This window comes from Lathyrus oleraceus, chromosome 7 (assembly GCF_024323335.1).
Source record: "Lathyrus oleraceus cultivar Zhongwan6 chromosome 7, CAAS_Psat_ZW6_1.0, whole genome shotgun sequence".
Classification (NCBI taxonomy): domain Eukaryota; kingdom Viridiplantae; phylum Streptophyta; class Magnoliopsida; order Fabales; family Fabaceae; genus Lathyrus; species Lathyrus oleraceus.
In genome coordinates this window covers 544,959,744-544,986,512 of record NC_066585.1, presented here as the reverse complement: position 1 = coordinate 544,986,512, position 26,769 = coordinate 544,959,744, and the positions used below count along the sequence as shown (strand labels likewise).

The window sequence follows — 26,769 nt, the reverse complement described above, 5'->3', positions numbered from 1 at the left end:
ACTGAGAAAATAAATCTCTAATTTGGATCTTGACCTGTATACAACACACAACCAAACTCTTCTACATAGGGGTGTTCGCGATTTGGGTCTGGTATAATTTGATTAAATCCAATACCTGACCTGATCAATAGTCTTTGGTTTGGATTGAATGTTCAATCCGTACTTATAAGACTAAACCCAAACCAAACCAACCCGCTTATCAATGGGTTGAGTTGAGTTGGATTCGTGTGTCATCCATTAAATATAATTTTCAAATTCTAAATAAAATATCAATTTAATTAACACATTTATTTTGCAAAAATATTAAAAAATTATAAAATTAATCGTTTAATACCTAAAAACTCTTTTATGATGCAAATCAAGTTAGAAAAATATAGAAATGATGTAAAGTATAATTGAAAAGGTAAGATATATCTCTCTCTTTGAATAAATAAATTTGATCTCTCAAATTTGATTTAGACTTAGGCTTTTATAATTAATAAAAAATATATATGCATTGTAAGAATTATGCTAGATAATTTATAAATAAAATAAAATAAAAATAGTTTGACATATTATTGGGTTGAGTTCGTGGGTCAGTGGATTTAAAACTTCAAACTCGTTACCCAAACCAAATACCAATGAGTTTGAATGAGTTGGTTCAGGTTGGTCCCGTACATGATTGAGTTGGGTAAAAATAAGGGTCAGATTGTATTATGTGAGTGGGTTCGGGGTTGGCCCGTACCCATGAACACCCCTACTTCTACATAATATTTACTCGAATTAGGTTTCTTGAATCTTCCAATATCACCAATATGCTCCAAGCCTTCATATGTAGTTATCAACCCCTTGATCCTACCGATTTCTTGAGCGATGTATTATCCTAAAATATGAGAAGAACCCTGCCTTATCCGTAGCCTTCCACATATTCACCACTAAGGCAATTATGGAGAGAAGAACCTATCTATTTTCAATGGAATTTGTCACCACCATTGACAATCACCTCAATCTTGGTAACAACCTGAAAAACTCAACAAGATCTCCAAGAACGATTAGTTTTAAGGATGCACCTCCTTCAATCAATTACAAATCTCTCGTTATCAAGATCTGAACCAGAAAAAATTGAAGATGCAAAAATTTCATTTCAATACTTTGGACACTCAAAACATAGGAAATTGATTTTCACTAAAATCACACTGAAAATTATGATTAGAATAATATATGTTATGTGAGAAATAATGATAATAAGGTTTTATATATGCTTGAGATTAAGCACATAACATGGTTGAAATAATTCAATTAGATTCGAATCAAGAGTAATTTATAATTTGAATAAAAATGAGCAAAAGAAGTGGAATAAAAGGATTTTTTTTTTTTGAAAAAGTGTCAGTTAATTCGAATCAGAGGAAAGTGTAATTTGAATCACGAGCACGTGATTTGAATCACGAGCCACGTGATTCAAATCATATACAAAAATTGATTCGAATCAAATGAAACAACTCTAGCTGGAAAAGGCTTGAAAAAGTGTGTGATTCGAATAGTGTTTAAAATTTGATTCGAATCAAATCAAACAGATCTGAACATCAAGAAAATGATTTGAATCAAGTGTAAAAAATGATTCAAATCAAATGACCCAGTTTTGACTTTGTCCAATTTGATCAGAATCATAAAATGTGTTGGAAATCCATGATTCCTATCAAACTCATAAAATCTCAAATTTTCATAGTTTTTAAGGCACTTTGAATCAAACTCAGGTCAAAAACATAAAAGGTTTTCATTCCACCTACTCATGCAATTGATCAAAAAACATTATGATCAAGATCAAACCTAACCAAAGCCTTATGCATGTTAAAAGTGAATATTTTCAAACTTGATTCTGAGAAGTGCAATCACGAAGAAGACTCAACAAATCGAAATACAATCAAAGATGAAAGCAATAAAATAAGTAACAAAATAACTGAATATATATGCCCCTCTGAATGAATTAGGGGTATGCAACTACGCTACCTCGGCTATAGAAGCTTCGACTCTTATGCTCGAGGTCGATCATATTATGGATACCACAATCATTTGGATAATGGAGGAACCAACCTCATCCTTATTTTTGTCGAAGAAGGCCATGGGGGAGGAACATAAGTCTCCTCATACTTAGTGCTCTCTAAAACAGACTCAGATTGATATGGATGATGCTTCTGAGGAGGTGACTCTCTCTACAAAAATACCATATATTTTCTCTTCTCGACTTCCACACACTCTCGAGGAGTCTGTTGTTATTGTCTAAGCGTCAAATTTATCCTTTGTCCAAAGTATTTATGAGGGGATAAGATGGAAACGGCTTATGCGTTTGCTTATAACATGTTCAAAGTTGCTTCTATTTTATCTCTCATTTCTGCTAGACGAAGTGATGTCTTGGCCCCATGTAGTCCCTTCAAGGAAAATGATACTTGGAAAGGGATGACTGGAGCTATAGAGTTGAAGTGTGACAACTTTCAGTAAAAGATTCTTGTATTGTGGGAGGGAGTTAAGGCTGCCAACTCTTTGCAAGAGGCTTTCACAACACGTGACTCTCCTTCTTCCTTGGCGATTTATGTGAACGAGCTCAAAGATGCCCTCAAAGGTGCATATGAGCGATATGAGTTTGTTTCTGCTTCTATTTAGGAGAAGGCTCGCTAGGTGGAAAAGTAACAAAAGTACCTAAAGGCCTTGAAAGCTCTCCAAGGCGAGGTGGTTGGCCTGAGGCAGACACTTCATGATGCTCTTAATAATACTATGTGGAATATACTCGGAGTTCCTTACCTCGTTAATGATCCTCTTCATCTTCTTCTTCGAATTTGAACATGAAATCTGAAAAGGCACACCATCTATTACAATATTCCACGAGATCTGAATAAGTACACTGTCTATTACAACATCCCACGAGATCTGAACAGGTACACCATTGACAACAACCGCGACGTAGAAACTGGAGTTCATTTTGTAGAGTTGTTAGTTTTATGTTTCTTCTAGAAAACGAAGGGTTTGATGTGTACATAAAAAGAGGAAGAAGAAGGATTATGTGGAGAATCGAATGATGCTGATGGAGATGAGTGTGATTTCTAGGGTGTTGCCCTGGAAACTAAGATTTTATCTTTTGGTATTTTCATGAATTTCTATGATTCTTTTGTGTTCAAAAGAAAGAAGTTCAGATGAGTGAAGAAAATTCTTTAAAATAAAAAGAAGAATATTTATAATATTTATTAATTTATTTAAATATATTAAGAGTTTTAAATTTTGTTTTGTATTAAAAATAAAAAAACACATAACGTTTATTTAGTGTCACATTGACAATCCCCTATATTAAACGAGGATGCAACACGTGTAAAAGTGAATAGAGACTAACAAAAAATTAAAAAACCAAAAAAAAAATAATTAAAATTAAAAAATTAAAAACACCTAAATAAAAAGGAAAAAAAAAACGTATTTAAATTATATATCAAATATTCCTTTATTTTTTTCAATTTTTTTCTTCACCAAACAACAGATTTAATTTACTTTATTTCTCTCTCGATACAATCTCTTTCTTATCTTTTTCTTTCTTCTCACTTTCTTTTCCATAACAAACATATCCTTTATAGTTTCTTTAGCATCAATATAAATTTCAATTAATTAAATATTCCATATTTTATTAATTCACTTATTAAATTTTAGTTAAAATAAAATCACACTTTTCATATTTAGTAGTTTAATTATTATATTTTAGTCATATAATCTTTTAAACATAGTATAACTAAATTAAATTAATAAAGTTTACAGATAAATAAAAACTAAACAGGATTTTATTTTAACTATAACTAAAATTTATTAATTAAATCAATAAAACACGGAAAGCATGATTCTATTTTAACGTAAACAAAAGGATAAAATAAAATCACATTTAAATTCTCTGATAATCTCATAGTCCCACTATGCAACAAAATATTGAAAACGCGATGGTGATTTAAATAATTTCACCTTTCTTTTTCACCATTGCATATTTTGTCCAACCACGCGCTCGCAAGCAAGTGGCACCGTATTCACACTTTCTTCTTCATTCATTCTCCTTTATCGCATTTTCAATCACACTATATATACTCATTCTCCTCAATTTTTCAACACTTCTTTTTGTCAACTCCACCATCACAAAAACCTAACCCTCGCGATAAACCTTTCTTCGTCTTCTCAAAACCCTAACCCTAGTTTCTTCTTCAGATTCAATTCAATCGAATTCGTTTTCGTGTGTTTGTTTTTGGATGAGTTGAATTGAATTGAGTAGATTGTAGATCGAGGAAGGAGAAACGAAGGGGAGGAATTTGGATCCAAATTCGTAATCAGCAACGAACGATGTCTGCTGCTGTGTGCGGAAGCAAGAGATCTTTCTTTGAAGAACTTCCTCCTTCTCCACCGTTATCCAAGAGGCTTCGTTGTTCCTCTGCTACTTCTCCGATTCGTTTTCCTACTCCTTCACTCTTCGACCAGCTTCGTAATCTCTTCCCTTACATGGAACAACAGGTACTTTTTTCTTTCATTTTTTCTTTGATTTTTTGGCTTTATATATTTATTGGAAAATCTAAAATGAATTTAGTTTTATATTATCTTATTTTATGTTTAGGTTAATGCCTGGATTTGTTTAGTTCTGCTAATGAATGATCATGATGCTGTTAATTTGAATTTAGGAACTGATTATTTAATATTAACAGTAGTATATAGGTTGAAGATGATTTGTGAAGGATGATATGTTAATTTGGATTAACAACTGATTATTTTTTCAGTTGCCGTTTTAATTTCTGTATGTTGAATTTGAATTATATATATTTTGATAAAGTAGGATTCAATTTGAATGAGATATATTGTGTTTGGTTGATAGAAGTGAAAATAATCCTATTCTTTTTGTTTGGTTCACGAGAGGGCAAGATACATTTTAATGGAGGGAGGGAAAATGCCACTCCATTGTATAATTTTATGTGATATTTAATGTAAGAATGTTTTGCTTCTGTATTGATATTTGAGCTTTCAGGTTCTTGAGAGAGCTCTTCAAGAAAGTGACAATGATCTAGATGCTGCCATCAAGAGCCTGAATGAGCTTTACTTGGGAGCTGGGGGTGGGAATTATGGAACTGCTGAAGAATCAGAGATTGATGTCAGTGGGGATCAAGGTATATGGTTGGTGTTTGCAAGTAAATGTTTGGTTAACTTGGTTGCCTTTGGTGTTTTCATTTTCTTTCATATTTTGGTGAACAAAGAAGTTGCAATTTTTGGTAATGTTGAAACGATAAGGCCCTGTTTACTTTGAAACACATCTTAGAAAATGTTTTCAAAAAGTAAACAGGATCTAAAAACGTCTTTTCCAAAGTTTTCATTCTTCATCCTCTTGCATGTTTACAATTCTGATGAGTGATGACATTTTTTTCCTTTTAATTCCATTCATTGGTGACCTCTCTCAGCCTCTCTGCTGTTTCAGTCACGCTGAGTGTCACTCCCTCAGTCCCTCTAACAAATCCTATCTACTTTCTTTATAAAAAAAAAACAAATACATTCATCTTTACTCTCTTTTGTAATCAATCCCATCTACTCTCTTTCACCCACTCACATGCACATTGCATATTCACTCTTCTTTGCTCACATTTTTTCTGTTCAAATTTTCTGTTAACTTTTTTCGGCCCACGAGCACATCCGTAGTATGTTACTATGAATGCCATGATGTCACTTGCAGCACTATAATGTGCAATCATGGAGCGGTAAGGTCCAACGCGATGATTTTGGCTGGCAAGCCACTTTTAACTGATGCAACGCCCATGAATCATGTCGTTATCAAGTCCCAATCACTCATGTGCTATTAGAGTTTAACGGGTGAAATCCCTCCAATACTCATTATTTTTAACCATTCTATTTTTTAAGGGTATGTCATTTAGTTATATTTTAAGTGACCTAGATTTTGTTATTCTTCACGACTTCTTCTCATTATGTGGTTGTTTCGTGAGACTCTTCTCACTACCCCCAGCTTTGTGCGTGTCTTCTTCTTTTACAATTTTTTCTCCCGTTCTCGTTCTTCTGCATATGAACTGAGAAGGCCTCTGTTTCTCCACTGTTCCTTCTTTGTATTTTTGGTTTGCTTCTTTGTTTTTTGGGTTTTCTGCGAGAACAATGGCATTACCAACCTCTGATAGTAAATGTTACTTTAAGCCTAGTGGTGACATCCTTTACATGGCTTGGGAATAGAATTTTTTGAAGGACATAAACAATAAAAACACCTGTTACTTTTTTAATATTAATTATCAAGTATGATCATCTTTTTTAATTATGTGTATATTGCTATTTTTTAATATTTATGCATCCTGTTGGGATTATGTTCAGTTTGCATATCTCTGCGCCACCATCTGAGATTTTAACAGCATAGTTTGAATGGATTTTTAAGTGTTGATTATTGGCAGTGAAATCATAAACCAAGATATTGATAGTGACATGTCTTTAAAAAACTTTGCAGGTAAATTGGAAGATGATGTGAATGATTCCGCTTCTGAGAATCAGTCCACTTTGAACAACCTTCCTGCAGATGGAGCAGAATGGATTGACTTTTTTGTTCGAGAAATGATGGTTGCTACCAGTGTTGATGATGCTAGAGTTCGTGCTGCTAGAATGCTGGAGGTTCTAGAGAAATCAATCAGTGAACGAGCAAAGGCTGAGGCAACAGATTCTCTTCAGAAGGTATTTAATTATTTATGCTATAGTCATTTATGACTCATCTTAAAATTGTATCGTCTTGTAGATCACAAATGAGTTTCCTTTTTGAAGAGCAAGGATTATTGAACTATCTGTTGGGCAGCAGTGTGTATTTTGAAATTTGTTTCTTTTTGGAACAGTGTACAGTGGTGTGTAATAAGAAGTCTATGTAAATTCTTTAGTTTTACTTGCTTATGTGTCAAGGTAACACTGGATGGAAGACGGCGGAACAAACTTGCTTAGACAATCTATCCTATTAGATCTTTTAATATTTTGTCAGGCATCCTCTTGCTGCTAAATCTTTTACAGCATATTTGTTGATAGCTTTTCAAGAATGTTTTTTTTTTAATGATCAGAGTACTCAGATTTGTGGTAGTCCGGGCTGTGATTTTTGTGATGCATAGTTGACCCCTATGTGCATGCATGCTCTGATACCCTTATATCTCAGAACCTATTAATGGGTTAGGAATAACTCTTGTATTTTCCCCCTGTTATCCTCAATTGAGTTTTGTCTTAGTTGGTACAAGATGGTTTTGTTTCAGGAAAATTTGATGCTGAAGCAGCAAATTGAAGTGCTGATTAAGGAGAAAAATTCTTTTAAAAATGCATTCAGGATTCAGCACGAACGCCTTTCTGATTATGATAATAAGAATCAAGAATTGCAGCAGTTGAAGCAGTTGGCGTCTCAATACCAGGAACAGATCAGAACTCTTGAGGTCTGATTCAATTTTATCTCTTTTTTTTGCATTTTCAAACAGCTTGCTCTTAGTTAAAGGAGTTAATATTTCCTCGTAATTTGGTGTGAATCATTTTAAAGATAGGATTCAGTTAGAAGGGGGAAAAGTGGTGTGACTGCATAGGTATTAGAAACTACTTCCTGATTATAATTTGAGTTTCATGATTGATTCCTGAATCTGAAGCACATTTTGTTCGGATACTAGTAACTAGAAATACATCACTGTCATGTAGTAATCTCCCAGTGGGGTTGGGACTTGGGAGTTATTTTAGTAAATCTGCCAAATACTATATGTAGGTTTTAAAGTGATTGTTGGGAGGTTCACATTAGTCGGGCTTCTCTTAATCTCCTTCCTTCTGTTGGATACGCAATTCTGCTTTGGCTGAAAACAAGGAGGCGCCAATGCTCAATTATTGCATATGATAAGAAATTAATTTTACCTATAAAATAAATTTGGTTCCTTGTTCTATTACAAATTATTGAAGTGGTGGATAAAAAAATCTGAACTAAACAACTTTCAAAGTTAGCTCTTGTACATTAAATATTTTTTTCTCATACATGCTGATGAATTCTATGTGATTGTCAACAGATGAATAACTATGCATTGGGAATGCATTTGAGGCAGGCTCAACAGAGCAACGGATTTCAAGGGAATTTCCCACCCGATGTCTTCTAACTAAAATCAATATGTCGGATGTCCTAATAAAGGGGGCAAACAGTTGCATCCAGTTAATTATGTTTTCTGTACTTCATCACGAAAGATTAAGCATTGTCATAGTTTGTGTAGCTTCTATTGCAAGCATCCTTTTTGTTTCTATAGTTTGAGTGTTTGATCCTATCAACCCGATATAAAACTTGACAGATTTTTATCCATAAGTCATTCCCATGTTTTGCCTTTGTTTTTGTCTATTGAGTTCACACAATGTTCAAGATCAATTTGATATTTTTACTGTTGACTATTGGAAGTTTGTCATGCAGAACTCAAATTTACTAAGATATAGAGCTCGTTTGTTACAATTTTGTTTTTCTTTTTTCATGAATTTTTTTATTTTTTTAAAGTGAAAAATCAATTTTAAGAGTTTTGTTTGATTGTTTGAAATATGATAATAAAAATCGGTGAAAAATAATAAATATTGTTTTGAATGTGCATTAGTTCTTCAGCACTCAACAATAGGTTTAATTTATAAATTTAATAGTTATTTTCTCCGTTCCTTTTTAAGTGTCATTTTCTAATTTTTTACGCATACAAGACATTTGAACGTTAGGATAAAGAGTTATTATTAATCATTAAGACACTATCATAATCGATTATATAATAATTTTTTATTTATCTAATCGATTAGGTATTTCAAAAAAATTCTTCTAATAAAGTTAAAAGTCTCCAAATCAACAAGACAAGGCTTAAAAATAATGTTTTAAGTATGTTTGTGATTTGCCTTTGTATCTTATGAGTTATTCTCCTACTTCATAAGACTTCGGTCACTTAGACAGATACAACCAGATAAACTTTCACACTTCCTCTCTTTCACGACTTAGAGGTTTTTAGGTTCCTTTGTCATATACATGTATCATATAAGCACTTCAATGAAACCTTGAGTTTTATACTTGATGAGGCTTGTAATGTATTCAAGTTACTCACCATCATCAGAGAGTTGGAAAGTTATTACCACTGACTTCAACAATCATCGGTGTTGTCACTTGTCATCATCTAAACATTAGGAAGGTTCTTAGCAAGATCACCGACTTCATATATGCAAGCACATAGATCCACAAAGTTTTGTGCCCATAAAACTTTGAGCGTTCTTTCGCTAATGAAAGTTTGTTTTTGGAACAACAACATTTGTAGACATATCTTCTTGTATGCAAGAATTGTTCATTAGAAATGAAATGGTTATGCAGTTCTTCAAAAGGGAATGGGCATTCTTTAGCATATAACAATGGTAAAACATGATCATATAGCAACTCAAAAATAATTAGCTAACATATTCACTAAGGCTTTGGATGCAGTTCAATTTGAAAAACTAAGGAGTGTTTTTGGTATTTACATATGTGATCATTTATAACAATTAATACGTGAGAGGCGTTCAAGAATAGAAAGAACCTCTCTCTCTCTACCAATGTTTCATGTGAAATAAGGTTGATTACTTTTTATAACCGGTCCATCATTATAAGGAAGAATACTTTTTCTCTATTCTACTCAGAAAATTGTTCACTCTCCCTTCCTCAAGTTTTTCCATTATTTTCAAAAATAAGTTAATCATCTAAAAAAGCTAAAACTAAGGAGGTCAAAATGCTGGTGTTTGATGAAGTTTTTCCATTGTTCACTCTTTCTCTATTGTTTGATGAATATTTGAAAAGAAAAATAATATAAAATAAATGTTGACGTTTTAATAATGAGAAAATTTTGTTGGGGTTCTACTTCATTAACCTATTCTTATGTAGCATCCTTAACCATTAATATGTAATTCTAATCACTTATTAATATTAACATATGTTTCTCTCATCGCTCCTCATGTATAAGTCAACAAAGTGAGATCATTTGTATTACCTTATAGACGATCTCTCAGCCTATTAACCAATATATCAGTATTAAGTTTCATTAGTGAATTCAAATATTAGCATATGGATATCACTAATATTGGTATTCATATGGTAAAACTTTATCATATGGATATTGGTATTCATATGGATATCAAATTTAAATCGATGTTAAACTTTATCATCTAAAGAATGATAAATTTGGATCTAGTGGTGACCAATACCTTTCGAATATCAAGCCATACCGTAAAAACATGCTTTAGGTATATAATCCAAAATAAACATTAGGAACGGAGAATACATAAATATTACAACTTAAGAAGAACTACATAAAACACCATGTCGGGATCAAAACATAAGTAACAATACAACTACATCTAACCTTAACCCTAATAAAAGAGAAAATTAGCAACACTTACACATCCTAGCTTTACAATCAAACCTTAGAAGAAAGAAGTTGAAAAGAATATGTGGATAATTCCTCAAACAATGCTTCCGTACTCAATCTTCCTCCCATATTCTCTCATATTGTGATTTGTGGTTAGAACCTATCTTCGCTAAGGAACCACCTTGAATTCCACCGAATATGATCCAATCCTCTAGAATTGAACTGAGTTGAATATGATTGAATATCTCATTTGAAATTCTGACGCCCATATTTATATGTTTGGTAAAGGTATGCTCGCTAAAAGCACTGCCTAGGCTCAGTTAGTGTGCCTACTTTCTTTAGGTAAAGTCATTCCATCTACCCAAGGCCTAACCTTGTCGCCTATACTTTATAAGCAAATCGATCAAACTCGCTTAGCCACCAAACCCCTTGTTTTACCTTGAAGTAATTTAATCCTAAAGTCTTCGAACCACATTTTCTTTCCAAGTGAGCTTGTGTTTCATGGCTTAGTAAGGATTCACCTTTGCTTGCTAAATCCACCTAAATTCTTGGCTTAGCAATCCTTAATTTGTTGGGGGAAATCCTTTAAAACTATTATGTTGTTTTGGTTGATTTATTGATCTCAAAATTACTTCGATTCTCAAAATTCATACGCCTATATATTTTTTTAGACGTTGTTAATTAATTCCCACATGTCTTTACATATAATTGTAGTGATATCAGATGATGTTTCATGAGTTCGATTCTCAACACCTGCTAATTCATGATTTCTTTAGTATTTAATCAATGTCTTTCATTCTTGTTTAAAAAAGAAGAAATTATATCACTACGATTCTTTAAACTAAACGTTGTGATATATATATATATATATATATATATATATATATATATATATATATATATATATATATATATATATATATATATATATATATATATATATATATATATATATATATATAATTTAACTACTTAAAATCTGGCCTTTTTTTTTATAAAATATCATTAATGTAAACCGTATGTCACCGCGGTTGGCTAAAAACACCGTTATATTATATTTTTCATTATTTTTTTAAAATTTTAATTATATAAAACATGACACTTTTTTATATATAATATTATTAATGTAAATCTTATACCATCACAGTTGGCTAAAAACATTGTTATAATATATTTCATTAATTTTTAAAAAATTTAGTTGCTTAAAACCTGACGTTTTAATTTATAAAATTTCATCATTATCACAAATGTTTTGATAAACAACCGTGATGATATTATTTACTCACTTTAAATAGAGCTAGCTAACTTGTCTTTTTAGTTCCATATTTTCATTTCGATTAATAAACAACCCCTGAGGAAACAACGTGATTTTCAACCATAACCAAACAACACCATTTCAACCGTAACGAAACAAAACCAATTTCAACCATAACAAAATGTACAACACCATCTTCAACAGAAACAATAACACTTTCAACTAACGTTTGTATTTACGTACTGTCGAGGAAGGAGCAGACACCTTCACTTTAGTTGTCGAGGAGGAACTTAAAGATTCTGACAACATTTTTTTACTTATTTATCTCGTTTCCAATACGTAAACTTTTTCCCCATGCATTTACACTACTGTCATTTTCCATTGATTTTTATGTATTTGTTGTTGTTGATGCCAATGTTGTTGCTTATGCCATTGTTGTTGATGATGTCATTATGTTAATGATGCTATTATTGATGATGTTTGTATGTTAATGTGACTGTTATTATTGATGTCATTGTGTTAATGATGTTATTATTGATGATGCTATTGTTGATCATGCTATTATTTGTGCTATTGTTGATGATTGTTTTATGTCTAGATAAATGACCTTTTATTCATCTAGTAGCGATAGAGCTACGTATACAAATGCAACCAATACAAATGATTCTCAATCTGTAATAGGACAACAGAAACAAAAATATCAAAGAGGTGCCACGATGATGGCTAAATTAACAAAAGTATGCAAGTCAGGTGTCAGACTTTGGGTCGAGTTTAATGTTGTTTATAATATTCTTGATGGTCCTCATTCTTCACTTTTTAATAGTTATGTTGTGTTCCTTGGACATATTAGAATCATCATATTATTAGATGATTGGAAAGATGTAACAAATGAGGTGAAAAATAACATATGGACAGACGTTCAGGTATATTAATTTTAATTTTCATCATTCGATATTACTTTATATAAACATTAATACATACTAATTAACGTAAATGTGTAGTTGACATTTGAGTTTAGTGATGATTCGAAGTTGAAAAAATGGATCACTTGTGCTGGTACGACTTGGAGAAGTTTTAAGTCATTGCTCATGAGTGAATACATTACAAAGCCTAAGTCTAATATTGAGCGTCCATCGATGAAATATCCTTATCTTAACAAGAAGGTTTGGAAAAAGTTTGTGAAGTCTCATAGTTCTGAGGAGTTCATGGTTCGTACTTGTTGTATTTTCTGATAATTTTATGGATACAACCATGGATGTTAATATTTTTCCTATGTTTAAAACAGGTTAAAAGTGAAGTAGGAAAGCTGAACAAGTCTAAAAACAAATATCCTCATAGATTGTCTTGTGGGGGACACAAAAAATTTGAGAAAATAATGATTGCTGAAAAAACAACAACTAGGAGACGGGGACTCCATGAGTCGTGATCGGGAACCATCTCCACCATCATGACATGAGAAGTGGAAGAGGGAACTATCTCCTTATCTTGACAAGAAGGTTTGGAAAAAGTTTGTGAAGTCTCGTAGTTCTGAGGAGTTAATGTTTAGTACTAGTTGTATTTTCTGATAATTTTATGGATACAACTATGGACGTTAATATTTTTTCTATGTTTAAAACATGTTAAAAGTGAAGTAGGAAAGCTGAACAAGCCTAAAAATAAATATCCTCATAAATTGTCTCCTGGGGGATACAGGAAACTTGAGAAAATAATTATTGTTGAAAAAATAACAACTAGGAGACGAGGACTACATGAGTCGTGATTGGAAACCATCTCCACCATTATGACATGAGAAATGGAAGAGGGATCGACAAAGACTAAATGAAGATTACACTTCAGATGCGCAATGAAGACGCAGTGTTTTATCTTGTGCTAGAACATGATCCAGAGATATAGAGGTTAAATGAATTCTTAATGATTCCTAAACATATAAAGGATATAATCGTTGGAACTCGGTGGAAGAATGTTACTTAGCATCATTCCTTAATAAGTGAGTAATTTTAAGATTATGGTTTCTCTATTATAGGTAGTTTTCATGTTTTACCAAATACTAGTACTAATATATATGCTTGTATTGTTCATTCAGAGAACATTATCAATTGATCATCATATCTCTTCGGACGAATACAATAACTACACTGTGTTCGTTACACTATGAACCTGATACTATGATGAAACAAATTATTACTAGGTAACTTTATGTTTATGAGAATTTTAATAATATTTTCTCTGACTTTATAATTATCTTAGCGTGTAATATTTTTAAAGAGATTAATTACTATACACTGTCAATGTAAAATGTTTTACACTATCAGTTCATCATCATCACCCGTTTGCATTACTTTATAGATTTTTAAAATAAAAGTCAAACTTATTTTAATATCAAACGTCTAAGATTAACTGACAGTGTAAAATCCTTTTACACTGTCAGTGTATTTCAATTAAATCAATTTTTAAATTATTTTTAATATACAAGATTGTGGAGAGACATTATAGGTTGAACAACTATAGAAAAAAGTTCGCTTTTTGTGAGCTCAAGATAAGTGGATTAATTATGACATTCACTTATATATATATATATATATATATATATATATATATATATATATATATATATATATATATATATATATATATATATATATATATATATATATATATATATATATATATATATATATTCATGAAATATTTAAATTTGTAGACTAAGAATAAGTAGAGGGATACGAGTGTGACTACTATGTAATGAAACACATGTTTAGCATCGTCTATGCTAATGTCATGAAATGTTTTCAATAACATATTAATGTTAAATTAATTTGCTATTATAATTCCAATAACGTGATGATGATTTTTTTTTCACTTGTTTATGTAGACGTTTAACGACATAACACATTTCTCTCCCGATGATTTAGACGACGTTCGTAGACGTTGGACGTCTATTTTCAATGTGTTAATTGAAAATGGGGGTGATTCTGTATGACTTCGTCCTTGATGGTTGCAAATATATTTTTATTGCTTAATTTGATATTTTATAAATATTTAACTAATATACAATTAAAAAAAGACACCTTTGTAATATATGAGAAAATAAAATAAAATAAAATAAAATAAAAAAATACAAAGTATTTAATCACAATTATTTATACCAATAGTTGTTATTTATAGAGCGCAAAATATTATAAACCATATAATTACTGGGTTTCAGAACCACGACATTTCGCTTTATATCACAACAGTTGTACACTTTTACCGTTGTGATATATAACTCGCTTCCTAGTTTATCACAACGGTCCTAAACCTGTGGTGGGAAACATCATACATACAATTACACGTTACCTCAAAAAGATTGGTCGGACAAGATTGTATCATTTTTCCAACCGTTATGATAGGTATTTTCCGTAGTAGCTAATTATATGTTATAGTATATGCGTGGGTCGGAGGGAAACATTCATGCGTGGACTTGATTGAGGTTTATTCACTTGTGGGACTGCGGACTAAAGATTTTACTATGAGAAATGAAGCCTTCAAAGTCGCTTTAAATAAAGTGGTCAAACGAGAGAAAATATGTTTTTGAAAATTAACATACTTTTATATCATTTACCTTTGACATTTTTGATTTCCTAGCACCATAAGTCTATTATAGAGAATTCAAATGATTACACATAGAAATATTGTATATGTTAAATCAATTGATGTAATTTTTAAAAAGAATAATTTTGTCATAAAAAAAAATAACGACGCAATTTATTACTCGTTTACATTCTATTTCTAAATAAACTTTCTTTTCTTCATATTACATCAAAACTTTCTGTCTTATATAAAAGAATCATGCCACCCAATTTTTATAAAAAAATAAATATAAAAAAATTAAGGCATAATTAGTCCAAAAGTCCCTTAACTTAATTTAATGTTCCACTTTGGTTTTTTAATTAAAAAAAATTACATACTGGTCTCCTAAGAATTGTTCCGTTATACAAAAAAGTCATTGTCGTTAAAAATTCTGAAGAAAAAAAAACGTTAACTTAACTACGTGGCGTGACATATAGGCAAGTTGACTCTCTCTCTCTCTCTCTCTCTCTCTCTTTCTCTCTCTCTCTCTCTCTCTCTCTCTCTCTCTATATATATATATATATATATATATATATATATATATATATATATTAAAAAATGTTATTTTATTTAAATTAAAGAGGTTTTGTTTTGGGAGGTTAAAAAAATCCCCGCAAAATGTAAAATATGTGTAAAAAAATATCAAACGCTTCTAAATAGTCTGCTTTCACAATGAGTTTTCTTTAACTAATCAGAAACTGAAGCAAGATTATGAAACTTCACAATGAGTTTTCTTCAACTAATCGGAAATATCACCTCTTTCAAATCTTTCCACCAACTCACCAGCTAGTCCTTCAGAGGAGAAAATAGAACTGAACCATAACCATAACCATAACAATTTCTCTTAATTCCTTCCTTTAACTGCTGCAACTTCTTCTTCTGATGTCTTTTTCACCCCATAACAACATCAATTATGACATTGCAAAACAAAAAAAACCAAAATAACATTAGAACAATGTCATAAATTTCAATCCAAACACAAAGTACAAAAAAACGCTAAAGAGCCCACAAATTCCTACAATACCAACCAACATAGTTTATAATTGCCTGCTCCAACCCCCACGAAACCTACAACCCTTGTATTCATTGTCCCAAAGTTTATGTCTTTACATGCTTGATACAAACCATCTCCAAAAGTTTCAGTTGCATGCTTGAAACATCTTACCTCAGAAATAGAAGTGACATTGATGAAGAGACTTTGATTATGAGAGCAAGACTCATTATTGAGCCAAAAAAAACAGGATGATTACAATACTAAAAATGCTGCAAAATATATATCGAAGTAATAGATGGATAACAACATGCCCATTTAAAGAGGGACACACACTATAGATAAATTGAGAGAAAACAACAAAAAATAAAAAAGAGATTGTATATCTAAACCTCAAACGACCTGCATATCAATTTTTTCAGATTCAAATAAAAAAATAATAAACAAAGTATAAGAGTATGAATAAAAAGAAATAAGATCTGACTTAAATCATTAAAACCCTAAAGCTAATAAACTTATAAACCTTAGTCTTCAGTAAAGAAGACTATGATGATGAACTCTTCTTCTCCTTTTCGTTCTCTGACATTTTTTAGGCAGTATTTATGGAAATAGAGAAAGAGAGTCTGACGTCTAGGGTTCCACTTAATCATATTAATATTAAATATTTATAATATAAAAAGAAAAAAAAGTCAAATCATATCTGCCACGTAGATAGTTAATCTTCTTTTACTAAAATTTAATGGAAGAAATAAAAAAAAACTTACATAATAGTTTTAAAGGATTATAATGTAATATTTTTTAATTAAAATACCAAAATAAAATAATAAATTAAATTAAGAAAAAAAATGAATTAATTCATAAATTAACATCTATACAACTTTATTTAATTTAACTTACGACTAATTGTTAGCATAAAGAGTTTAACTTTCGTATTAATTTTAAAACTGTTTATGCTATCAATTTAGTCGCATAAATAAATAAAAAAGCACATACATACACAACCATTAACCGCATAAATAATTGTAAAAAAAAAAATGTCTCGGATCCAGTTAAATTGAAATGTAAAATATATAAAAAAAAACATTACTATCATTCAATAACGACGCAGCTTCATCCACCAGCGGCGAAGGAAAAAAAAATCTCCGATCGGCGATTCAAACCCCAAACCCTAATCGGAGCAATTCGAAGAAAGAGGAAAGATGGTTCTCGCACAATTAGGTGGGAGCATTTCGCGTGCTCTTCAGCAGATGAGCAATGCCACAATCATCGATGAAAAAGTTCTCAACGAATGTCTCAATGAAATCACTCGCGCTCTTCTTCAATCTGATGTTCAATTCAAGCTGGTTCGTGACATGCAGACCAATATCAAGAAGATCGTCAATCTCGATGATCTTGCTGCTGGTCATAACAAACGCAGGATCATCCAACAAGTAAAATTTCCCCTCTTTGATCTTGGAGTAAATTTTTAATTTCGTTCATGAAATTATAGGGTCTTATCAAATTAGGTTTCTAACTTAATTTCATTGTAGGATGAATTTGATTAATATTTCATAGTTTTAAAGACCATTGAAGTTTTGCTAATACAGGGTATTAGGTTTATACAGTCAGATAACTTCAGAGGCAAAATTGAGTATCCACTCTCTTTTTTTTATTTTTTAAATTAGATATTTAAAGTTTGTTTGTTTAAAATATGAACCACATACACTCTTCGAATTAGGCGTGTCAAGTCGGACATGGGTCAGTGTCCAACACTCATATAACACCCGTATGTCACATGTTGGATAACTCAAGGATGATTATTAATTAGTTGATTAAAGATCTTAAATTTGATTACATGTGCAACACTCGTATGACACCTGCACTACACATGTTGGATGACTCAAGTATGGTTATTAATTAGTTCATTAAAGATTTTTAAATTTGATTGCATTATATTTTTTTCCGGTAGGAGATGGGTAGATAGACGAAGGTGAAATACTAGTACATCTTGCTTGATTTTTTTTTTTTGTAAATAAAACAAATTGCTCAATTTAGATGCATATATAAATTTTCATTTTGAATATAGATATGTTATAGATGATGTACATATTTTATTTGATTATTAAATTATATATGTATTGTTGTTGGTGTCTTGTATATTTCCACCGTCGACGTGTTAGTGTTCGATGTCCATGTCAGTGTTCGTGCTTCTTACTATATATGTTTATGTATTGAGTTTTAGGATTGAAGTGTGATATGGTATTCTGCATTAGAGTTTATGGGGAAACGTTCTAAATTTTGTTTTCTATGGATGGGAATGCTCTTTGCAGCCTGATTGATTTACTATGTGCTTTGATTTATGAGGCATGGCTTGAGAAGTTTGATTTAAGAGTTATTTTGGATCAAGAGATAAATCAAGTGCTTATTGAATTAATGTTTAGCATATAAGTGTCTATGTATCTAAGTTATTTCAATGATCAAAGATGAAATGTGATTTAACTGTTTTTATTAAAGTTGTAAGCTGTATTACTAAGCTGCTGTGGGAGGTTTATTGAAATAAGCTGAAAACAACTAATGTATCTAAGTTATTTCAATGATCAAAGATGAAATGTGATTTAACTGTTTTTATTAAAGTTGTAAGCTGTATTACTAAGCTGCTGTGGGAGGTTTATTGAAATAAGCTGAAAACAACTAATGCACACGTCATAGTCTATCTTCGGAAGCTCCCTTGAACACTTACACAAGTGTTTATGTCCTCAAATAAACTGTAAATATAATATCTTTCAAACGCATCCTTAGAGTTCGTTTGGATAAACTTTTAACCAAGAACTTAAAACATGGTGAAACCATATTGTCATAATTACGAGTCTCTTAAGTAATAATGTTTTACATTAGTTTAATTCAGTTATGCTCCCAAGCCTTTTCAAAAGGTCTCATTAAGCTTTAACTTTTCCTTTATTGCCTATAAACTTATAAGCGTGCCTTAGTAATTTAAGAAATAAATACTTGTCACATTTGAGAAACTCCATAAATTAGAAGATAATTCAATTTTAGTTGTTGTAATAAGACTTATAGAGTTATAGTATACTACCTCCGTTTCAAAATGACTGTCGGTTAAGGTTTTTGCACACGGATTAAGAAATATAATGATATTGTCATAAAATATTACACTTTTACTAAATTAGCTCTATTGATGTGTTGGTAGTGTAAAGAGTAATAATTAAAGGACATAATTAGAAAAGTGACAATCATTTCTACATTGAAAAGTTAGAATGATGGTCATTTTGAAACAAATTTTATTTGCTAAAACGACAGTCACTTTGAAACGGAGGGAGTAGCATTTACCTCTCTTTTGCTTAGGAATGCTTAGTGACTTGTTTATGTTATCAATAACACGCTATAGCAGAATAGCGTTGCGGTGGTAGGATTCGGCGCAATGCTTTTGGCTTGCGAGTCGCCCTCAACAATAACTGGTGTAGCGGCTTCTATTTGTGGCTCAAACCTCTATCACAACCACTATTGGGGTTTCGGGACGAAATTCCTCACTTTTTTTTAACCTGGGATTAACATGTTTTACTGTACACAATTCAGCCTCTAACTGGTGTAGCGGCTTCTATTTGTGTCTCAAACCACTATCGCAACCACTATTAGGGTTTCGGGACGAAATTCCTCACTTTTTTTAAACCTGGGATTAACATGTTTTACTGTACACAATTCAACCTCTAAATTTAGAAGAAGTGGATGTCTAGTACTAATAATTGATCTTAGACTTTAGAAGAGGCTTGGATTTTGGGTTGATTGTAGTTGACATTTATCGTGACTACTCCTTATGTTAACTCATCTGTAATATTTTATGAATTCATATGATTCTAGGCTGTGTTCAATGAACTCTGCAATATCTTGGATCCTGGAAAGCCCTCTTTCACTCCCAAAAAAGGAAAAGCTAGTGTTGTCATGTTCGTTGGTTTACAAGGTGTTTTTCAATTAAATATGTTTTCCTGCTTTTTGTTCATATTATACTTCAATGTTCAATTTATGCAAATGATACTGGGATGTAAATTAACAATCCAATGCATACTCAAGATGTATGCATTTGGCAAGCAAGATGTGGCTTTCCTTACAATTATTGTTTGTCCATTTTTTTCCAATAAAAAATGCATTTGCGCGTACTGATGGGTGCTTATATGCTTCTTGAATGAATTTAGGATCTGGGAAAACCACTACCTGTACAAAATATGCATTTTATCATCAAAAGAAAGGCTGGAAGCCGGCTCTAGTATGTGCAGATACATTCAGAGCTGGTGCATTTGATCAGTTGAAGCAAAATGCTACTAAAGCTAAGATCCCTTTCTATGGAAGGTACTCTTACCATTTGTTAATTGTTATTATAGATTAATATTGCATGTAAACTCACTTCAACGGGTACTTTTACAGTATTCATGACTTGTGAGAAGTGAATTAATGGTGGTAGTTGAATAAAACTTGAGGTTATTTATGTTTTCCGTTTACTAGACATGCTTCATACATGGCTTTTGATAACAAATTCAAGGTTGTAGATGCTGATGCGCACAAAGCCAGTTTATTTTTCTTTATTGGATTTTGTCATGGTAAGGCATATTCTGTAAGTAGATTTTGAAACCATGAAACGGATAATAATTCATGAAAACTGGCCGATTCATTTTGGAAAGACAATATGATATGAAGATTTGCTTCTAGAAGAATCATGTAGAGTTGTTTGAAATTGGATTTGCTTTGTAGTCTAGAAGTTTACACCGTCTCAGAGTTAGGCAATTGCTTTTTAGAAAAAAAGTGACATTTTCGGCTTTCTAGGCAGGAACACATTTCGTGCTTTATTTGGGTCAATAAATCACCAAGGACAGTGGTGAGATTGAGAATGTCCAATCACCTTTAACAATTGCCAAGTCCAAGGCCTATATTTGGCTCCCGCTCCTACCAAATGTTATGGCCTTTTCAATTTCTGATGTTCTTTTTTGCAAAAAAAATAAAAGGCAAGAAGACTAAGGAAAAAGGAAATTCTTAGTCAATTAAGAACATGGAGGATTGGTGATTGAATACAATCTTTCTCATATTCAAAGACAAGCTATGTTGTTGTTTGGTTGGAAGATAAGCATCCATAATAAAACCAAAAATTAAAAGCATTCTATTTTTATTTATCCCAAGGATCTATTTGGATTTCTCTTACGATTTCCATTTCTCCTCTTTTACTTTAGTTCAGGGTGGATACCGTATTCCATCATTTACATTGTCCTACAAGTTACAACTCTTTGCTTTTACATAAATCACATTTGCTTGAATAATTTGTTTGGTTGCCATGCCCTATTATTACTTTGCAGCTATATGGAGTCAGATCCTGTGAAAATTGCTGTGGAAGGTGTGGAAAGATTCAGGAAAGAAAACTGTGATCTTATAATTGTTGATACTAGTGGGCGGCACAAACAAGAAGCTGCTCTTTTTGAAGAAATGCGCCAAGTTTCAGAAGCAACGGTATTTTCTGTTGATATTGTATGCATCAATGTCTGTTTCCGAAAGCCAATAATCTCTAATACCTTTTATTTGCATTGATTCAGAAACCAGATCTTGTTATCTTTGTCATGGATAGCAGTATTGGTCAGGCTGCTTTTGATCAGGCTCAAGCATTTAAACAGAGTGTTGCAGTTGGAGCTGTCATTATCACTAAAATGGATGGCCATGCAAAGGGTGGTGGTGCACTTAGTGCGTAAGTGTTACCGGATATGATCATATTATATTTATATGATATAACACCAACTTCTGTAAATATGATGCTTGCACGCGATTGTGTTATGATAATCTATTTTTGTAATTGTGGTCATCATTTGTAAATCTAATCTAATTCAATTTTTATGTTTAGTGTTGCGGCTACAAAGAGTCCTGTCATATTCATTGGAACCGGAGAACACATGGATGAATTTGAAGTTTTTGATGTTAAACCATTTGTCAGTCGTCTATTAGGTATGTACTTTTTGGTTTTTGTCCCGACATGAGTTTTAGGATATGCCTCGCTTTTTCAAGCATGTATATGGATGTGTCCGTTCCCTTAATATTAATCTTCAGTCTTGTTTTGAACTAGGCATGGGAGATTTGTCAGGGTTCATGGACAAAATCCATGAAGTAGTTCCTATGGATCAACAGCCCGAACTGCTTCAAATGCTGTCAGATGGACACTTTACCTTGAGGATTATGTACGAGCAGTTTCAGAATATTCTTAAAATGGGTCCCATTGGCCAGGTTACCACCACCCTATTATATTTAAGATTGTACTATGGTCATATTAGTTTGCAGTTGACCCCAACTTGATAGGAAAAGACTTTGGTTGTTGTTCTTTACATTAATTCTCATTTGATGCACTAAACCAGATGGTGGTTCTTGTGTAATGTAATGAGGGGCTGCTCTCGGTTTTTCTTTGGGGAGGACTAATTAATTGTTGATTTAATTTATTTAGGTTTTTTCTATGCTGCCCGGATTTAGTTCTGAATTAATGCCAAAAGGCCGCGAGAAGGAAAGCCAGGCAAAGATTAAGCGTTACATGACGATGATGGACTCAATGACCAATAAAGGCAAGCATTGGAACTTTTTTTTGGAATTGTTTAGGAAGATCAACATTATGTGCACTAATTTCACTGTTGTCATTGGAACAGTACACCTTCACATGCTAACCTTTAATTACTATCGTGGTTTCAGAATTAGATAGTTCAGACCCAAAGCTCATGAATGAGTCACGAATGATGCGAATAGCTCGAGGTTCTGGTCGGCAAGTTAGGGAAGTAATGGAGATGATGGAAGAGTACAAACGTCTTGCAAAGATATGGAGCAAAATGAAAGGGCTTAAAATACCAAAGAAGGGAGAAATGAGTGCCTTATCCCGAAACATGAATGCCAACCACATGAGCAAAATCCTCCCTCCGCAGATGCTAAAGCAAATTGGAGGCATGGGTGGGTTACAGAGCTTGATGAAACAGATGGGATCTTCTAAGGACATGATGGGAATGTTTGGCGGTGGCGATAAGTAGATTCTTAATGGCATATGAACTGAGGTTTGTTATTACTTACTCTTGTGCTTCGTAAGAGTCAGATTCGTCATTGCCTAATTTATGCAGTTTGAATTGGATTCAGATATGCTGTCAACCAATCTGCCGACGGCAGAATACTCAATGGGTGTTTTTTTTCTTTTTCATGTAAAACAATTTTACCCCTACTTCTGTATATTTATTAGTCTTCGGATACCAGTGAAAACATTTGGTGTTAATCAGAATTTTTTCTTGATAACTGTAACATTAAAAATTATATATACTGGACCTTTCTACTTGGGCAATTTACTTTAGAGAGTAAAGTGAGAAGCATTAACCTTTTATAAATAAATGGCTGATATTACGTGGAAATGCATAACAAATCAAATCATGCGTGGTTATAATATCCATCTCATTTTGCAAGAGGTTTTGTGTTTGTGTTCACGGGGGATGAAATCGTAATTATTTATAATCAATCATTGTTGTTGTGTAATGTTAACTTTTAGTATATATCATATATTTATATCATCCATATTATTTTACTGTATTTATAATTGAAATTTGAATATTTAATAATCAATTAAAATTTAATTGTATTTGGCTTGTTGGCTTAAAAAATAGATTTTTTTTTTATTTTCAAAAATGATTTTTATAATAATATTTTAAAAATATTTTAAGTTTTATAAATTTATTCTTTTTAATTAAAAGACTATTTTGACATTTTATAATATAAATAGTGAAAGACAAACATTTGAAATTGCAGTTTTTATTAAAAAGTTGAATTTTAAAAATAATTTTTTGTTAAAAGTTATTTAAAATAGCTAGTGATTTTTAAAATAATTTTATTGAAATATACTATCAGAACTTATATTTTGCAGAAACATTTAAGTTTATTAGAGAATATTTTAGTACTTTCTAAAGTCCCACTTGTATTTAATAAGCATTTTTTTAAATAGATGTGATAAAGATGAATAATAAAGAACAAGAGAGAGAAGAGATAATAATAATAAACTTCCACTACTCTTGAAATGGTTACAAAATGGTTGCACTGGAAAAAAAATGATATCTAGAACTCCGGTTCAGATCCACTAGAAAACACTATGAGAAACACGAGTGAAACAGTAAGGCGTTATGTGATTGATTTTCTATTCGATAATTCGTGTTGAATTTCTGTTCAGAATCGTAACAGAATAACATATCTTGATTCTGCGGGATTGAGAAACACCGTGTTTAGGTGAGATCTGAGTGTATTGCACAATGTTGAAGATGAACAGAAACGGTAATCTGAGTACCAAGCTTCCAATGTTCGATGGCAAGAACTGGAATCGTTGGATGATTCAAATGCGTGTGTTGTTTGGAGCTTAAGATGTTCTTGATCTCATTAACGACAATTACGTTCAGGTTGTACTTTTCGAAAATGCAACAGATGCGCAAAGAAATACTCAGTGTGATCTGAGGCAGAAGGATCAAAAGACTCTGTTCTACATCCATCAGTGTGTGGATGTGAAACGTGTTTGAGAAAATCGTTGATTCGACGACGACGAAAGTTGCATGGGACACACTAGTACGGTGCTACGACGGTGGTGCTTCAGTGAAGAAGGTGGAGCTTCAGTTTCTATGTAAGCAGTATGAGAATCTCAGCATGAAGAACAATGAGAAGGTATCTGACTATATCTCTAGAGTGATTCTGATCATAAATAGATGAAGTTGTGTGGAGAATTTCTCTCTGAAGAAAGTATCATTGAGAAGGTACTTAGATCTCTTACTCCTCTGTTTGATACATCGTTGTAGCAATTGAACATTTTAAGGATCTGAGCACCATGAGAATAGAAGAGTTGCAAAGAAGTCTAGAGACGCAAGAGTTGCGTCTGACTGAAAGAACCTCTGAGAGAGAGGTATAGCAGGCTCTGAAAGCTTCTTTTGTCAAGAAAGACCAGAAGCAGTTTTGGTCAGAATCCAAGAAAAGACATGGTAGGTCTAAGAAGTCAGAAACTTCAATTTCTTGGAGTCAGAAGGGAAAAGAGAAGCATGACAAGAGAAAAGTTCAATGATATTCTTGTAAGTTTGGTTACTTCGCTGCAGATTGTTAGTCAAACAAGGAGAGGAAATCAGAAGAATTGAATATAGCTAGAAGTTATGATGATGAACATGTCCTATTAATGGCTTCTGATTCTGATAGTGCGTCTCTAGAAGACTTGTGGTATATGGACACTGGTTGTTCAAACCATCTTAATGGAAATAAGAAATGGCTGGTTGATTTTGATTCTGGGAAGATGACCAAGATCAGATATGCTGATGATAAGTATCTCAATGCTGAAGGAATGGGGAATGTTAGAGTGATTCTGAATAATGACAAATTTGCGTTAATTCAGAACGTCTGGTATGTTTCTGACATGAAGAGCAATCTGATGAGTGTAGGTCAATTAATTGAAAAAGGAATCTCAATTACCATGAAGGGTAATCTTTTGAAGTTGTATGATTGTAATCAGAAGCTGATTATGGACTCAGAACAAGAAGGAATAGAACATTCAAGGTGAATGTTAAAAATGCAGACTCTGAATGCCTTAGCGCAACAAGTGTTAAGAAGGATAGTGAGTTATGGCACAAAAGATTTGGTCATTTAAACTTCAGAAGCTTAGGGCATTTGAATTCAAAGAAACTAGTACGTGGAATTCCTCCAATTAAGAAACCAGAAAAGTCATGCAATGTGTGCATGAGAGGAAAGCAACCAAGATTACCATTTACATTAGAAATAGCTCAAAGAGTAAAGCATGCTTTGGGAGTATTGCATTCTAATGCGTGTGGACCATTTTCTGAGAACAGGAATTATCTTTTGTGGATGAATTCACAAGGATGACATGGGTATCCCTTATAAATTTCAAACACGAGGTGTTTGCTGAATTTAAGAAATTCAGAATCAAGGTTGAGAAATAGAGTGGTCAGACTCTAAAAATCCTCAGAATTGATGGTGGAAGTGAGTATAACTCTATAGATTTCAAGAAGTTATGTGAGGAGAATGGAATTGAGCATGAAGTGACTGCTCCATATACTCTTCAACACAATGGTCTTACTGAAAGAAGAAACTGAACTTTGCTTGATATGACAAGGAGCATGTTGAAGGAGAAGAAGTTTCCTAACACTTTGTGGGGAGAAGTTGTTGCCACTGCAACATACATGCTCAATAGGTGTCCATCCAAGAAGTTGAAGGAAATTGTTCCTTTTGAGAGGTGGACTGAAGATAAGTAAAGTGTGAGTCATTTCAGAGTATTTGGTTCTGTCTGTTATAAACATGTTCCAGATGCTACTAGAAAGAAGTTGGATGATAGAAGCAATGTGATGTTATTGGTGGGGTATCATAGTACATGTGCTTATAGTCTTTATTGTCCATTCACTAATAAGGTTGAATTCAACAAAGATGTTGCTGTGAAAGAGTAAGAGGTATGAAATTGGAGCAAGTCTCAATCAAACTCTGGTGCAAAGTTAACTTATGAATATATTGATTCTGATTCTGAA

General features: G+C 32.3%; 2 protein-coding genes across 3 annotated transcripts; both read left to right on the top strand.

Annotated features, from left to right (window-relative positions):
* The first annotated feature begins 3,930 nt into the window (after positions 1-3,930).
* Positions 3,931-8,409, top strand: LOC127105405 (uncharacterized). The gene is made up of 5 exons (XM_051042589.1): positions 3,931-4,506; positions 5,012-5,150; positions 6,479-6,699; positions 7,257-7,430; positions 8,040-8,409. Exons 1-5 carry the CDS (start codon positions 4,339-4,341, stop codon positions 8,124-8,126), a joined length of 789 nt encoding a protein of 262 aa, XP_050898546.1. The 5' UTR covers positions 3,931-4,338; the 3' UTR covers positions 8,127-8,409.
* Positions 8,410-17,292: 8,883 nt separating this feature from the next.
* On the top strand, positions 17,293-23,561 carry LOC127105403 (signal recognition particle 54 kDa protein 2). Of its 2 annotated transcripts, XM_051042588.1 has the most exons (10): positions 17,293-17,661; positions 20,084-20,183; positions 20,416-20,569; positions 21,565-21,715; positions 21,799-21,947; positions 22,101-22,201; positions 22,320-22,477; positions 22,692-22,806; positions 22,931-23,283; positions 23,363-23,561. In XM_051042588.1, the coding sequence occupies exons 1-9, from the start codon at positions 17,431-17,433 to the stop codon at positions 23,257-23,259; spliced, it is 1,488 nt and encodes a 495-aa protein (XP_050898545.1). In that variant the 5' UTR covers positions 17,293-17,430; the 3' UTR covers positions 23,260-23,283; positions 23,363-23,561. The 2 variants fall into 2 exon arrangements, with proteins under 2 accessions (XP_050898545.1, XP_050898544.1); XM_051042587.1 differs by having other exon boundaries at positions 22,931-23,561.
* The last annotated feature ends 3,208 nt before the right edge of the window (positions 23,562-26,769 follow it).